The following is a 14,472-nucleotide window of genomic DNA, read 5'->3' as shown; positions in this document are numbered from 1 at the left end:
ACCTATGATGAACTTTATCAGGTAAGCACAGAGACTAACAACAATACAGAGTGATAAAATAGAGTAGTTAAAATAATATACTGTAGTAAAAATTATTTAAAATGTGTGAATTGATTACTTCTGGAATTTTTCATTTATAAATTCCAATACTTCTGGAATTTCTGAACTGCAGTTGACCAGGGGTAACTGAAACTTTAGAAAGTGAAACTGTGGATAATGGGGGGAATGACTGTACCACAATTTATTTATTCATTCTACTTTTGAAGGATATTTGGATAGTTTCCAGCTTTTGGCTCTTACAAATAGAAGCACCACTAGGTAGGCTTATCTTAAGGAGGTACTAAAAAGTAAATCCAACTTTTTTTTTAAACAAAAATTTTCCCCCCTAAGGAAGCTAGAACCTGATAACCTGACTAAGTCCAGAAAGAGGTCTAACCCTAGGTTCCAGCCCCACCAGTGAAAAAAGAAAGAAAGAAAGAAAGAAAGAAAGAAAGAAAGAAAGAAAGAAAGAAAGAAAAGAGGTTGTCTTTCTTTCCTCATCTGCTAAATTCATGATAACCTTCTGGGTTTAATTCTCCCCCTCCCCCTTTGTCTATACATTAAAAAAAGTAAACAATTTAAATATATTAAGTCCTATTACAAGCACATTGTGAAATACTTGGAAAATATGAAGACATTTTAAATAAAAAAATGACAATCTTCCGCCATCTAGAGATAATAGTGCAAACCTGTTAGCATATTTCTTTCTGGGTTCTCTACTATATATTTTTGACATATTTATATCTTCTTTCACTTAAGATTATATCATAATTTTTTCCCCTGGTCATTAAGAATTGTTCTTCAACATTGTTTTTCATGGCTACGTGATAAGCTATCTTATTTGAATGCCAAGTGTTATTTGACTAATCTCTCCTACTGGGACTTTAGAACACTTACACTTATTTTGACAATCAGAAACAATGCTACAGTGGCTATCTGGAATGTAGATCTTAGCCCTGACTGTAAATTATAGCCTTAAGATAGATTCCTAGAAGTGGAATTTACTGAGTCAAGAGTATGGACACTTTAAAGCAGTCTGGTACTTTCCATGTTGCCAGGTTGCTTTATAAAAAGGTGCCATATATATATTTTTTAATATTTATTTTTTAGTTGTAGTTGGACACAATACCTTTATTCTATTTATTTATTTTCATGTGGTGCTGAGGATTGAACCCAGGGCCTCACACATTCTAGGCAAGTGCTCTACTGCTGAGCCACAACCCCAGCCCCAGGTGCAATATTTTTAAAAGAAATTTTGTGGTACTGGGGATAGGACTCAGGGTCTCAGGCACACTAGGAAAGTGCTGTACCACTGTGCTGCACCTGAAGCTCATGGTGACATTTTTGTCCTCCTTCCAGCTTTAAGGTTTGAGATCATGAGAGAACACATCCATTGTATCTTTAAATACTCTGAATATTGCTTAAATGGAATATCTTCATATTGTTCAGCTTTAAGAATTCATAACTTTCTCTTATTTTTTGACTTTTAAGTTGTTTAGAAATGTGTTTTAAAATGTTCAAATGTTAGGGGATTTAAAAATCTTTTGAACTGACTTTTCAGTTTAATTGTATTGTGTTCAGAGAATATGGTGTTTATGTTACCTATCCTTTGAAATGTGTGGAGAATTGTTTTGTTTTGAGAACTGGGCATAATCAATTTTTGTAAATGTTAATGTGACGATCATCCCAATTTGTATGAGAGAGATGAGTTTGATGAAGGACTTTTAGTACTAAACTCAGGAAAGTTCTGGCTTATTGGGACAAATACCTCATATGTATCTGAGAATAATGTGGATTCTCTATCTGGATGCAGAGTTCTAGTTTATTGCCTTTTTAAAAAACAACTTAAATTAAAATTTTTTACTGGGAGAAAATGATAGCTTCACATGAAGTAAGAAATAATATGGGAGCCAGGCACGGTGCCATACACCTGTAATTCCAGCAACTCAGGAAGCTGAGGCAGGAAGATTGCAAATTTGAGGCCAGCCTTGGCAACTTAGGGAGACCCTGTTCCAAAACAAAAAAAATAAAAAAGGGATGGGAATGCGTTTCCATGGTTAAGCACCCCTGGGTTAAATCCCTGGGGCCCCAAACAGACAGAAAAATAAGTAAATAAAAAAATTTAAAAATGGCTGAGGGTTTGGATCAGTGATAGAGAGCCCTGGGTTAACTCCCTAGTACCCCGCCCCCACAAAATAATACTAGGCGATCCATTGTTTGTTAGCATTAGATCCAATGCTAACACCTTGCAAAATTATAGTAGAATATCAGAACCAGGACACTGAGGTTTTACCAGTTTTATTTGTATTCATTTTTGTGTGTTTAGTTTTTCATAACTTTATCACCTGTAGTTGTTTGTGTATTCACTATCCATCACAAAAAGCCTCTCTTATTGCCCATTTATAGCTTACCACCACCTTCCTCTCATCCCCTCATCCTCTTCTCTGTTCTGCGACTATTAATTTGTCCTCTGCTTCTATAATTTTGTCAATAAGTGGATAAAATAAGTGGAATTTATATGTAATATAAAATAATTATATGAGCATATAATAAGTGAAATCCTACAGTATGTAATTTGAGGTATTGGAGCTCCATGTCCATGGTGTGGGGGATACAGGGCTCTCCTCTGTCCCCGGAAATGCTCACTTGAGAGGGGAGTGCCCCATCCCATGTACCCAGCCTGCAAGGCAGGTCAGCTGGAGGGCTGAATGAGGACCTGCCAGGCTGAGAATAATGTGGATTCTCTATCTGGATGCAGAGTTCTAGTTTATTGCCTCTCCTCCAGTGGTTATTAACCCACACCTGAACAATGGCATCAACCCTTTCATAAAGGCTTCAAGCCTGGAGCTGAGATGTGCCAATTTGGAGGGTCCCTTTTGCCAAGAATCCTGCCTTTGGGTCTGGAGGTGGAATGTGGTCTGAGAAGGCAGCACACTTTCAAAATTCCATTCCTGAACTGGTGGTCTGATTAGGGAGATAAGGCATCAGCACATGGCATGTTTTTAAAATATACAAAAATTACAAAAAGATACCTTATGAGTTCTTGCCAAATCGTGGTATGAGCTCACAGGAGGCAAGAAGGCACCATGGGTGATAGAAGAGTTGACATGTTCTGGGCCTTGGAGCAGCAGGCTATGCTACCAGCCCCCAGACTCTTCATAAATGTAGCTCAGATCCTTGCATGTAGCTCAGGGCTGTTGGCTTCATTGCTCTATCTTTTATTTCAAACCGCATGCTTTTATGAGTGAAAAACTCTGTAATTCTGGGAAACCAAAAACTTCCATGGAAACATTCTTAGAAAATGCTTCCTGGATGATTTTTATTTCCTAATGGATCGATTACATTCTGTATAAAACATCTATTAAGGCACCTGAATTAAGCTGTCAAATGTAATGCTTGACGGTTTGGACCCTGATTGCAGGTTTCTCTAAGACAATGGTACCTGGGATGGCAGCACCAGTCTGGGCGTGCTCAATGGCATGAGAGTTGGAGAGCTGATCATGCAGCAACCTGCAATTGAATCCACCTGGTGTCCACTCACTGCCACAGTTGGTTTATGCAGCTCTCTTCCCAGCAGGTCAGGAGTCACCAGAGGGCAGAATCCCAGCTGTATTTGTTTTTGCTTACCTACATTTAGAGAAAATGAATTTTTTTGAGTGTGCATGCTGGGGTTGGAATCCAGAACCTTGTGCATGCTAGGCAAGTGTGCTACCATGGAACCATACCCGGACCCCCAAATAATCTCAGTATTTTATCTGAGGGTGTAACAGTTCAATAAAAGAGAAACTTGAGTGTCATTTAGACATAAACAGTGTATACCTGTCATAATCTTAGAATGCCACATGAAAATATGAACACAGTTTGACATCCCTGCCCAGGAGCAGAGTGATCCTGTGATTTTCCCTGTGTGATTTTCCAACCAAGGCAATGGGGTGCTGTTTACATTTGTGCTAATAAACTGGGGGGCAAATGACAACTTCCTCTGTTGTTGAGCAATTACTTATTTACAGTGTCAGCCCTGCGGCTGCATTTCTATAACATATGCAAATTATCCAACACTATTTTTCTATTAGCAGGAAGTTCAGCAAGCACACATGGGGCTTATGTGCCCTGCTCCATGCTAAACACGTGGGAAGATGTAGAGAAGAGTAAGACACGGACCTTGTTCTAGGAAATCTCAGATCAGAAGAAATAAGACCCGATCTGAAAAAAGTGCATGAAAAGATGAGAGTTTCAGTAGAGATGGCTGGAGGTGGCCCAAAGGCTAAACAGTGAGCAAATGTGAGCACCAAACTCATTCTTTCATGAGAGAGAGAGAGAGAGAGAGAGAGAGAGAGAGAGAGAGAGAGAAGAGAGCAAATGCAAGCACCAAACTCATTCTTTCATTAGGAACCCTCTCCTCCCGTGGTGATTAACCCACTCCTGCAAGAATGGCATCAACCCATTCATAAAGGCCAAGCTCTCATGACATGCTCACCTTATAAGGGTCCCTCCTCTCAACACTGCTGCATTTTTGTTAAGTTTCCACCACATGAATGTTGGGGGACACATTTAAGCCACAGCAGAGAGTAATCATATGTTTACTTCACAGGATTGTTAGAAGGTACAGTGGGTTGCATGGCGAACCCCCAAGGATGTATCCCTGTCCTAATCCCCAGAACCTGTGAACGTGAACTTATTAGGAAACAGTCTTTGTAGATGTTGTTAAGGTTCTCGAGAGGAGTTCACCTTAGATACTGCATTCCTTGGTCATCCTTAGATTCCATGACGACTGTTCTTATGAGAGACACACAGAGGAGAGATGGGGAGGAGAGGAAGCCTCGTGGAGGTGGAAGCAGAGGATGGAGGGATGAGCCACAGGCCAGGGGCTGCCTGGAGGTGCAGCAGCTGGGAGAAGCAAGGAAGGCCTTCTCCCAAAGCCTTCAGAGGGAGTGTTACCCTGCTGACCCCAGACATCAGACTTTTTCCCTTGACAGAATAAATTTGTGTTGTTTTAAGCCACCCGGTTATGGGCGATTGTTCCAGCAGCTCTAAGAAAGTTAGTCTGGAGGATTAAATAAATGTATATTACACCCTGAGTAGAGTTCTTGGTACTTTTAAAGTGTTCACAAATGACAAATCCTTTCTTTTGTAGGGAGGAACACAAAAGGATGAAAAGGAAGGGGGGTGCAGGGTGAGAGACAGGACATTTTGTATGGCGGGGTGGCACAAGCTGAGCTTAGGAGGGGTCTTGGAGAGGCACCAATGGGGACGGAGCAGACACTTTGGGGTGCACTGGTGTGGGGTCAAGGGTGGGCATGTGACATGGGGACCCAGGGGGAGGTAGGTGTGCTGACTCAGGCAGGAGCTGGAGATGAAGGAGGTCCCTGTAGCCATGGAGGGAGGTAGGGTGGAGGGGCTCTGGCCTGGCCCTGGGCCTTCCTCAGTCTGCTTCTGCCTGGTTTCTACTTTCTGGGTGCTCATGATAGTGCTGAAGCAGCAGCCTGGGGAACCAGAAGCTGCTGGACTCAGAGGTCCTGCTGAAAAGGCCTGGAAGTTGCTGGATTGCTGGTCTTACACGTTGTGTGGGCTTGGCAAAGAGGAAGCAGCCAGGAGGATGGAGTGAAGATTTGAGGTTCTTGACCTTGTTTACTGAGCACCCTGCAATCCTCTTGACTGAAGAAAGTTGGTTTTAATTTGATGTAAGGAAAATAAAGTAATTGAAATATCTTGCAAATGGAAGTTTGTGGACTATGATTCATATTCTCCACAATAGATAAAATGTTTAAAACTTTTGTAATAGTTTTGGAATGTGGTCCAAGAAACTGGTCAGGATTTTCCTGAGAAGGGAATTAGGGGGATATAGGGTGATCATGGTCCCAGATTGCTGAGAACTGTCACGAAACTTCCTCAGTCCTGGGCCAACTAGGAAAGCTGGACATCTAAGGGAGTGTGTGTCTCTGAATGTCTCTCTGTGTGCTTTGTCCTATCTTTCACCTGCTACCCAGCCCCGAAAAAATAACATTAAACAAGTCCCCAAGCTGGGCCTGGTGGCCCATTCCTGAAATCACAGGATTCTGGAGGCTGAGGTGGGAGAGTCACAAGTTTGAGGCTAACCTGGGCAACTTAGTGAGCCCTGTCTCAAAACAAACAAAGAAACAAACAAATAAAACACATAAGCATACACACAAAAATGGCTAGGGATGTAGCTCAGTGATAAAGCACCTCTGGGTTCAATCCTCAGAACCAAAAATAAAATAAAACAAACAAAAGAAAACAAGTCCTCAAACTCCCAGACAGCAAAACAAAGACACCTCCCCCAAACAAAAGCAGAAACAAAAACCATTGTAAATAAATACTAAAGGGAAGTGAAAAACTGAGAGAAATAACCACATGTTAATATAAGAGAAAAGGAAACCTAATCTTTCATGAGCTTTGACAAGTCAACAGGAAGAGACAAGCATCTTAGTAGAAAATGACATGAACCAGAAATTAACAAAAGAATATAAATGGACACTATTCCCCTAATCCCCAAGAAATCAATATTAAAACAATAATCTTATATCAGGTTTTCTTCATTATGTGACCAAATAAGAAAAAACAATGAAAGGGTAAATTGGTATAATTCTTGGAAGGATATAAAAGTCTTAACAATTTTTGGTCCATTGACCCAGCTATTTCTTTTGCTTCTAGGAATTTGAAGGAGATAGGTTGTGTGGGTAAATATTTATGCATGGGATGCTGTTCACCTTGCTATCTGCAAGACAAAGTCAACTCCGCTGGGTTACTTGGCTTCAGGGCTTTAGTTTCTAATGAAAATAGCAGCCATATAGAAACTTAGCAAGAATAATATAAAAATACCTGGGTTCCAGCCAGCCTGGTCCCATCTTAACATTTTGCCACATTTGCTTTTTTTTTTTTTTTTTTAGGTGGGGAGTTGCTATGTTTCCCAGGCTAACATTGAATTCTTGATCGTCCTGTCTCAACTTCCCGAGTAGCTGGAACTACAGGCACATATCCCTGTATCTGGCTACTGCTTCATATTTTTGAAATGATTAAACAGATAAAACATACAGAGAGGTACAGACCCTATGTGCCACTTTCTGGATTATGTTCTCTTCCTCTCCAGAATAAATAACCTAAATATAGGCATATTTTAATTTTACCGTGATTAAACACAAAATAATACCACATAGTTTTATTTCACATGGTCTTTACATAATGCTATCACATATGCTCTGATATTTGCTTTTATTTTTTGATCACCATTACTCTGAGGATTTATCCAAGCTGATCATGTAGCCTAGATTTTTTTTTCACTGCCATTTTGGTATTTCATTGTTTAGCTGCATGAAAATGTGTTTGTTCTTCTATTGAAGTGTATTTTGGTTGCTCGTTGGCACTTCTTTGTGAGTACAGTCAGGGATGCAGTGAACTTCCTGGGCATGTGGGTTTGTGCACCTGGGGGAAAGCCACTGCCGGGTTATGAGTAGGAACATTTTTAAATTTAATAGACGGTTCCACATTTTCTTCCAGAGTGATACATTCATATACTCAAATAATAACTACTTTGCCTTTTCCTTCCTAAGCCATGTTCTTGTATTTCCTCCTCTTTCCTTACTGTGCCCACCTGTGCATCTGATCCAATGTCATCCAGTGATGACACTGAGCATCCTAGTCTTGTTCTGGTTTTTAAAAGCCGGGTGGCTTACATTTTACTCTGTGAGGTTTGCTCTGTTTCTTCAAGTCAAGGATATTCCTTTCTTTTTGTAAGTTACTAAAATGTTTTTGTTTTCTTGTTTTCTATGAATAGGTGTTGCCTTTTACCCAAAGCCTTTTCTTTTTCTTCCCCTGCCTCCCAAAGGGTTTTCTGCTTTGATTTATAATTCAATTATATTTATTTATTGTTTTATGCATTGTTTGTCTTTTCTTCTGACATCTTCTTGCTGTGCTTCATTTTCTTCTTTCTGAAGTACTTGCTTTAGTAGTTATTTCAGAAAGGACTATCATGTTAAACCCATTGTTTTATGGGGGGAGAAAGACCCTAAGTTCTCTCTGAATGGTTAAGCTATGTTGACTAGATGGCACAGCCCTCACTCCAACTGCCCTCTGACCTTAATTCTGTGTCTCTTCTAGACTACGGTGTCTCCATCTCTTTGCTACTGGCTACAAGTGCTAGGTGTAGAAATACCCTCACTCTCTTGACCTAAGAATGGGACAATTAGGGTCCATGTCTTTACTTCCCAGATTCCCCCCCCCCCCCAGGATTCAGCTGCAGTTGCCCCTGGGTGGAGGGCTTAATAAACATCATTTACTTTTACTGGTGGCTTTCCCTTCTCCCTATCACATTTACACTTCCCTGCTGCTGTTTCCTGCCTTTCCACATAATTATCTGCACTAAAACACTCAGGGTCTGCTGCTAGGGGCATTCAAAATAAGGCACTGTGTGCAGAATTCTACAACAATGGGTTTTTGCCTCACAGTGTTTCTCATGAAAGTTTTAGCGCAGGTGTTATCATGTGAGAAGCAATGAGGTAGGCTTCCAGTTTTGGAGGGTTGCAGGGATTGAACCCAGGGGCCCTCGACCACTGAGCCACATCCCCAGCCCTATTTTGTATTTTATTTAGAGACAGGGTCTCACTGAGTTGCTTAGTGCCTTGCCATTGCTGAGGCTGGCTTTGAACTCAGGATCCTCCTGCTGCAGACTCCTGAGCCCTGGGGTTACAGGCATGAACCACCAAGCCCGATGTGGGGTTTCATTTCTAAACACTCTTAAGTCTTAGGCTGCTGGTCTTAGAGCTGGAAATCCCACTGTGAGGGCGTCACTTCCTGCCTTGCCTCTCTCTGCCCATGTTATTAGCTTTTTTAGCAAGAATTAGTTGGCAGACAATGTTGAGAATAAGGCTTTTGGGAATAGGAGTTGGGAAGAGGGATCTGAGCGTGTTTGTGCATGTGTATATGAGTGGTTGCATGCACATGTGTATTTGCATGTATGTATGTGTGTGATACGTGAGTATGTGTGCAACATTAGAGGAAGAATCAGTGTATCAGAAGTGAGGTAGAAGAGTCTTTGGAGGGCTGGGGGTGCAGCTGAGTGGTAGAGTACTTGCCTAGCATGTGCAAGTCTCTGGTTTCCATCCCCAGCACCACAATTTTTTTTTTTTTTTTTGGTGGGGCAGGAATATTAGAATCAAACCATCACTTCCACACCCATTATTTTACAAAGGCCTGGTCTTGTGACCAGGACCTTCATCTTTAACCTGTCCATTAAACGCTGGCCAGGACCCAGAGGGACTGTTTTTGTTGAGCGCCCCAGCTGGATGGTTCATACCTGGGTAGACAGGAAGTGTTAACACGTTCCTTCCTCCCGCTCAGCAGCTAAGTTGGCTCAGGTTGAGGTGTTTTTCAAAATTCTCTGGAATCTCAGCCCTGGAAGCCAGGTCCAGAAGCCCTGTTGATCTAGCCTGATTTTCTCCCTGTGGGGACACCAGTACTCCTGGTTAGGCCTGTCTGTGTGGGCACTTGGGAGTACCAGGGACCAAGCATGGGGCTGGGGAGTGGGGGGCGTTCTGGGAGGGCAAGGAAGCTCATGAAGGCAGCTTCCAGGAGGTCTCCCTCTGAGCTGTTCAAAGCCTTATCATCCTGGAGGTATTTCTAATACTATTTCCTGTCATTGTTTCCCTTTGGTAATTAAAAGGAGGCCAGGGCCCTGATGTGGCAGCTCACAGCTATTGTGGTGGGGAAGGGGGGGGTGGTTGGTGAACGTCACAGCTTGGGCTTTATCTCCCCTGGCTGCGGGGACTCTGTAGCCCCTGGACTACTTAACAGCAAAACAGGCCAGAGCTGCAGCAGATCCATCCAGCCTCAGCAGCTGCTGGGAGAATGGCCTAGGGGTGGTGGCACCACTGAGCAGCGGCTGCGTTTCCTAAGGGATCTTGGAGACACCTGCAGCCCCTATTTGCAGGCAAAGGTATGATCTTTTGGAAGGAGAACTGATGCAGTTGTGGGAGAAAGATGCAGGGCTGATCCCTGCCCTGGGACCCTGGCTGGGTATCTCCATCTCTGGACTAGAAAGGTTTTTGTTTGGAAGGCAATTCAAAGACTGGACTATCCTAATGCCTCTTTGTCTTCTTGCCTCTGGATATCCTGTGGCTGCTTTTCTTCATGCAATTGGGTTTTACTTTGTACTTTTCACTCAGACAAGCCTGGACCAATCTTTGCCCTCACCTCTGAGGTACAATACACCTGTGCATTGGGAGGGACCAATTTTCTGGGACCCAGGGCTGATGGGGTCCATTTATCAGTTGAACTTAGCAAACATTATTGAGCATGTCCTAGGTGCTGGCACCTTGCCAGGCTCTGGGGATGGAGGTGAGTGTGCCTCTGCTCTGGAGGCTCTCATGGCCCAGGACCAGTGATCAGTAAGCAATTAATTGGTAGTTCCTGCACCTTCTCTGGGTGCCTGTGGTAGCAATGAAAGTGTAAGACAGTTCTAGTTTCCCCATTTCTGCCAAGAGTGGAAGGACTTGGGTGTGCCTCTACTCCTGGCTACTGGAGCAGGGTATAGGGACATGAGAGGGCAGGATGCCCTGCAGGAACCAAGATGAGTTGACAGTGCTTCTCGCTTCTGTTTTGGCGCTGAGACTGTTAGCTGGGGAAGGGTGCTCAGGGGTGTGGCTCCCAGGAATTGTTACACTTGGGCCTGCATTGGCCTGGGGGCAGTTTTGGGACTAGTAACCCATGTTCAAATGAGAAATGGACCAATGGTGATCAGTTCTTTCCTTGCTTTAAGAAATTATTTTTCCTACTTTATGCATTGTTAGTAGCTTATACCAGCAGCCATCTATGGGAATTAAGAACAGTTTATTTCTCTTGCTTCTCTGCAGATGATTCCTGCCAGACTTATAAGGGTGCTGCTTGCTCTGGTCTTTACATTGTCAGGTAGGTACTAAGTCCTCACTCCTGCCCCAGGGTCATTTGGAGTAACCCCCTTCTAGGAATCAGCAGGTGTGTCTGCAGGTCACCTTTGTGTGAGTCCCATGTTAGACGCACAGTGAGCCTTTCACAGTCACTGGTTGCCTCCTATGAAGGTTTTGCAGAACCCCCTGCCTCTGACTTGTATTCTTCAGAGACCAGATGCCTGCAAATGCCTTCCTCTTGTAGAAAAGATAAGCATGCACAGAATCATCCTATATGATGGAAGCACAGGATGGGAAAGAAGGAATTAAATTCTTAGAGGGTTAGTTTCAGAAGGAATTGTAGAGGTCATCTAGTGAACATTTTATGGTATAGATGAAGAGACCGAGGGTCAGAGAGGAGAAATTATTGCTTTAAAGTCATGCAAAGCCAAAACCAGAGATCATTTCTCTTGGGTGCCCAGCCTGCTCTCTTCCTATTACACTATTTTTCTTCCCTTGCTGAAATTTTGAGATTGTAAATGGTAGGGAAGGACTTTTGACCCGGAGTGTCTCCATTTAGATAGCTCAGGTTAGTAGCATCCAGCCTGCTCCCCACAGATTAGTCTGTAATGAAATGTACACTTATCATGTTCTTTGCATGTTTCTGCCAGGTGGATGGTGTCTTAGTGAGGGAGTCAGCTCTCGAGAGAACTTTTACCATTTCACAACTCTGACAGGCACACAGTCTGATCTGTCTAAAGTTTAATCTGCTCAAAATATAGTAGTAGATATGTAGAAAGATGCTCATTGCAATCTCTTTATAAGAGTAAAGTATTTGAGAAAATGCTAAGAACCAAATAATAAGAGGTTATCCTATATACATTTAGATGTAGAATGTGAAGTAGCCACTAAAAATCACATTTTAGAAGTATATACAATGGCACAACAAATTCTTTACAATATATTGAGAAGTAAACATGGTTTGTAAATGGTTTTGCACAGGATGATCACAAATTTGTAATAAATCACAACTGTATATATGCTATAAAGTAGAACAAAAAGGCAGATGCTTACTCTAGTTATTGCTGAATGTAAGATCACAGATAATTTTTAACTTCTTTGTGTTTTCTTCTGTATTCTCCAAATTTTCTATAATGGGTCTTATTACATTTGAAATCAGTAAGTAATTAAGTCATTAAAATGAGCAGAGTTAAGTCATTAAAATGAGTAGATTTCCTGAAAAAATGTTCCTCCATTACTGCCGCGTGTTCTGGGCCATATTCCAGGACTGAAAGCAATAGCTTTATTCTTATTTGGGATGGAAAATACCTCCCCACAGCCCAGTTTCCCTCAGATGTAGCCTCATGAGATTGGAGAGATTTGGGATGATGGTTCCAATTTTGCTCACCCTTGTCCTTTCCATCTAGACACCCTCTGCAGAGAAAGGGCCAGTGGCCGGCCATCCGTGGCTCGGTGCAGCCTCTTTGGAAGTGACTTCATCAACACCTTTGATGAAAACATGTATAGCTTTGCAGGAGTGTGCAGTTACCTCCTGGCCGGGGACTGCCAGGAACACTCCTTCTCGATTCTTGGTAAGTACCAGGCACTGAGGGCAGGAATTCAGAGAAGGGGCCAGCTGTGCTCAGCCCTGGCATGCAGGGAGGGTTCCAATTCTCAGACATGCCTGAACTCAAACATCACTGCTGAGAGTATGGTGGGGAGTGCCCTTTCTATGACACCTGGCTTCCTTTGGCTTCTCCAATCTCTCTCCATGGAAGCCTGGTGGAATAGAGAGAAACTTTGGGCTTCTTTAGTGGTTGCAGCCAACAGGTCCAGGCAGTGCCTCAGGAGCTACAAAGCATCAAGAAAAATGATGATCTAGAAGGAACTTTGGAATACATAAAATTCCTTGAAACAGGAAATAATAATTTTCTCGGTGGCTTGTGGAATTCAGAGTTTCTAGCTTATGTTGCACATCTCTTGTTCCTAGAAATGCCCCGGTTCTGCCCCCATGTTCTCTCTGGGTCCCCACAACAGCTCTAGAATGTCAATAATGTCACCCCTGTTTTACAAATGAAGAACCAAGGCCCAAGGATGCTGTATAATTCTCCCCAAAGCCTGACAGAAAATAAAAGGAGGAGCTGGATTTAATCTTGGGCTTCTCCTTGAAGGGTGTTTCCTCTACTAAAGAGAGAGGGAAGTTTCCAAGGCTGGGAGTGGGGCTGGGGGCATTGATGAAGAATTATGATTTGGTGACTTCCATACTAAGACTCAATCAGCTGTGAGGTGTGAGGAAGGGATGCTACAAAGCCAAGAAAAAGAGGGTCCTCTTTGGGGAGCTGAGGTGGCAGCTGACACAGATCCAGGCCATTAAAGAAAAATTCATGAAACTTCTTAAAACAATAAGAAAGACCTTTACATTTCAAGGGGCACTACTGCAAATCCACCTCCAAATACAAGGAAAAGTGGAATTTAGATCCAAGGAAGGTTGGGTGGAGGTCAGTGACAGAGGAAATGTCAAGGTAAGGGTTTTTTTTTTTTTTTTGGCTAAACCAACTTGACAGGAATCTTACTGAAGGCAGGCCAGGGTGATCAGATACTGAGGTTGGGGGATAAGGAATTTGATCATATACAGAAGGTAAGGGATTTTGGCTAAACTGACTCAGTGGCAATCAGGACTAAGTGAGTCAAGGACAGATCCTAAGGTCAGGACTAGTCTAGAAGATGGTTCAGTGGGACCTGACTCAAGTTTGGTCAAGGAAGAGATTCTTTTTGCTACACTTATGCCCTTCCATAATGTATAAGTTGAAGGGTTCTTGGGGTTATTACTCCATCAGCCATGGAGTGGATCCATGCAGTGTCCTCTGTGCCCAGCATGCAGTAGGCTGTGTTTGGGAGCTCAGTGAGCTGACCATGGTCATGACTGTAAGTGTCCCCTGCTTCTTAGCTGCTCCCTCGGGCCATCTCTGCCACCTGCCCTGCATCTGCTGGATACCCTATCACAACCATGGCTTCAGTGTCCTGCCATTCTTCCCATTTCTTTGTGAGTCCCTCAAAGACAAAAGCTATGCCTTGCTCATCTTTGTTTCCTGGCACTTAGCTCCGTGGGGTTTCTGTCAATATTTACTGGGTGTTGGGGACCTAAGGAGCCAGGGGCTCTGTTGTATCAAAGAAAGATGTTTACAAGAGTGGGTGGCGTTTGAGGATCCTTGGGTAATGGGGCTTTGGTTGGGTGCTTCACACAGTGGAGACAGCATGAGCCAAAGAGGAGAGGCTGGAAGAATGTGTGCTCATGAGGTGAAACCTGTGGTGGAGTGGTTTCCAACTGCAGCCGGCATGGTGACCGCCTAGATGGCTCTACTACAAGGTTGCTGGGCTCCACCTCCAGAGTTCTGACTCAGTACATTTGGAATGGGGCATGAAATTTTTATTTGCTAACAATTTCTTAATTGCTGCTGCTGGACTAGGGACCAAACTTTGAGAAGTCCAGGAATGGAGTAAGTCTGGGACACCGTGAGGCTGCAGGGCAGGGTCCTGAAGTCTGATGGAGGGAGAG

The 14,472-nt window shown here is 43.0% G+C and overlaps 1 protein-coding gene across 1 annotated transcript in view; it reads left to right on the top strand.

Annotated features, from left to right (window-relative positions):
• Positions 1–9,715: 9,715 nt before the first annotated feature.
• The window catches only part of VWF (von Willebrand factor), a 177,036-nt gene continuing 172,279 nt past the window's right edge, over positions 9,716–14,472 (top strand). The window contains exons 1-3 of the mRNA XM_081309814.1: positions 9,716–9,988; positions 10,905–10,959; positions 12,344–12,508. Coding sequence (XP_081165940.1) covers positions 9,731–9,988; positions 10,905–10,959; positions 12,344–12,508 — 478 coding nt within the window. The 5' untranslated portion in view covers positions 9,716–9,730. The remainder of the gene's footprint in view (positions 9,989–10,904; positions 10,960–12,343; positions 12,509–14,472) is intronic.

The sequence above is a fragment of the Spermophilus citellus genome, assembly GCF_964194105.1.
Source record: "Spermophilus citellus genome assembly, chromosome: 10".
NCBI lineage: Eukaryota > Metazoa > Chordata > Mammalia > Rodentia > Sciuridae > Spermophilus > Spermophilus citellus.
The sequence above is the reverse complement of the archived record's forward strand: the minus strand, read 5'-3'. Positions and strand labels throughout refer to the sequence as shown.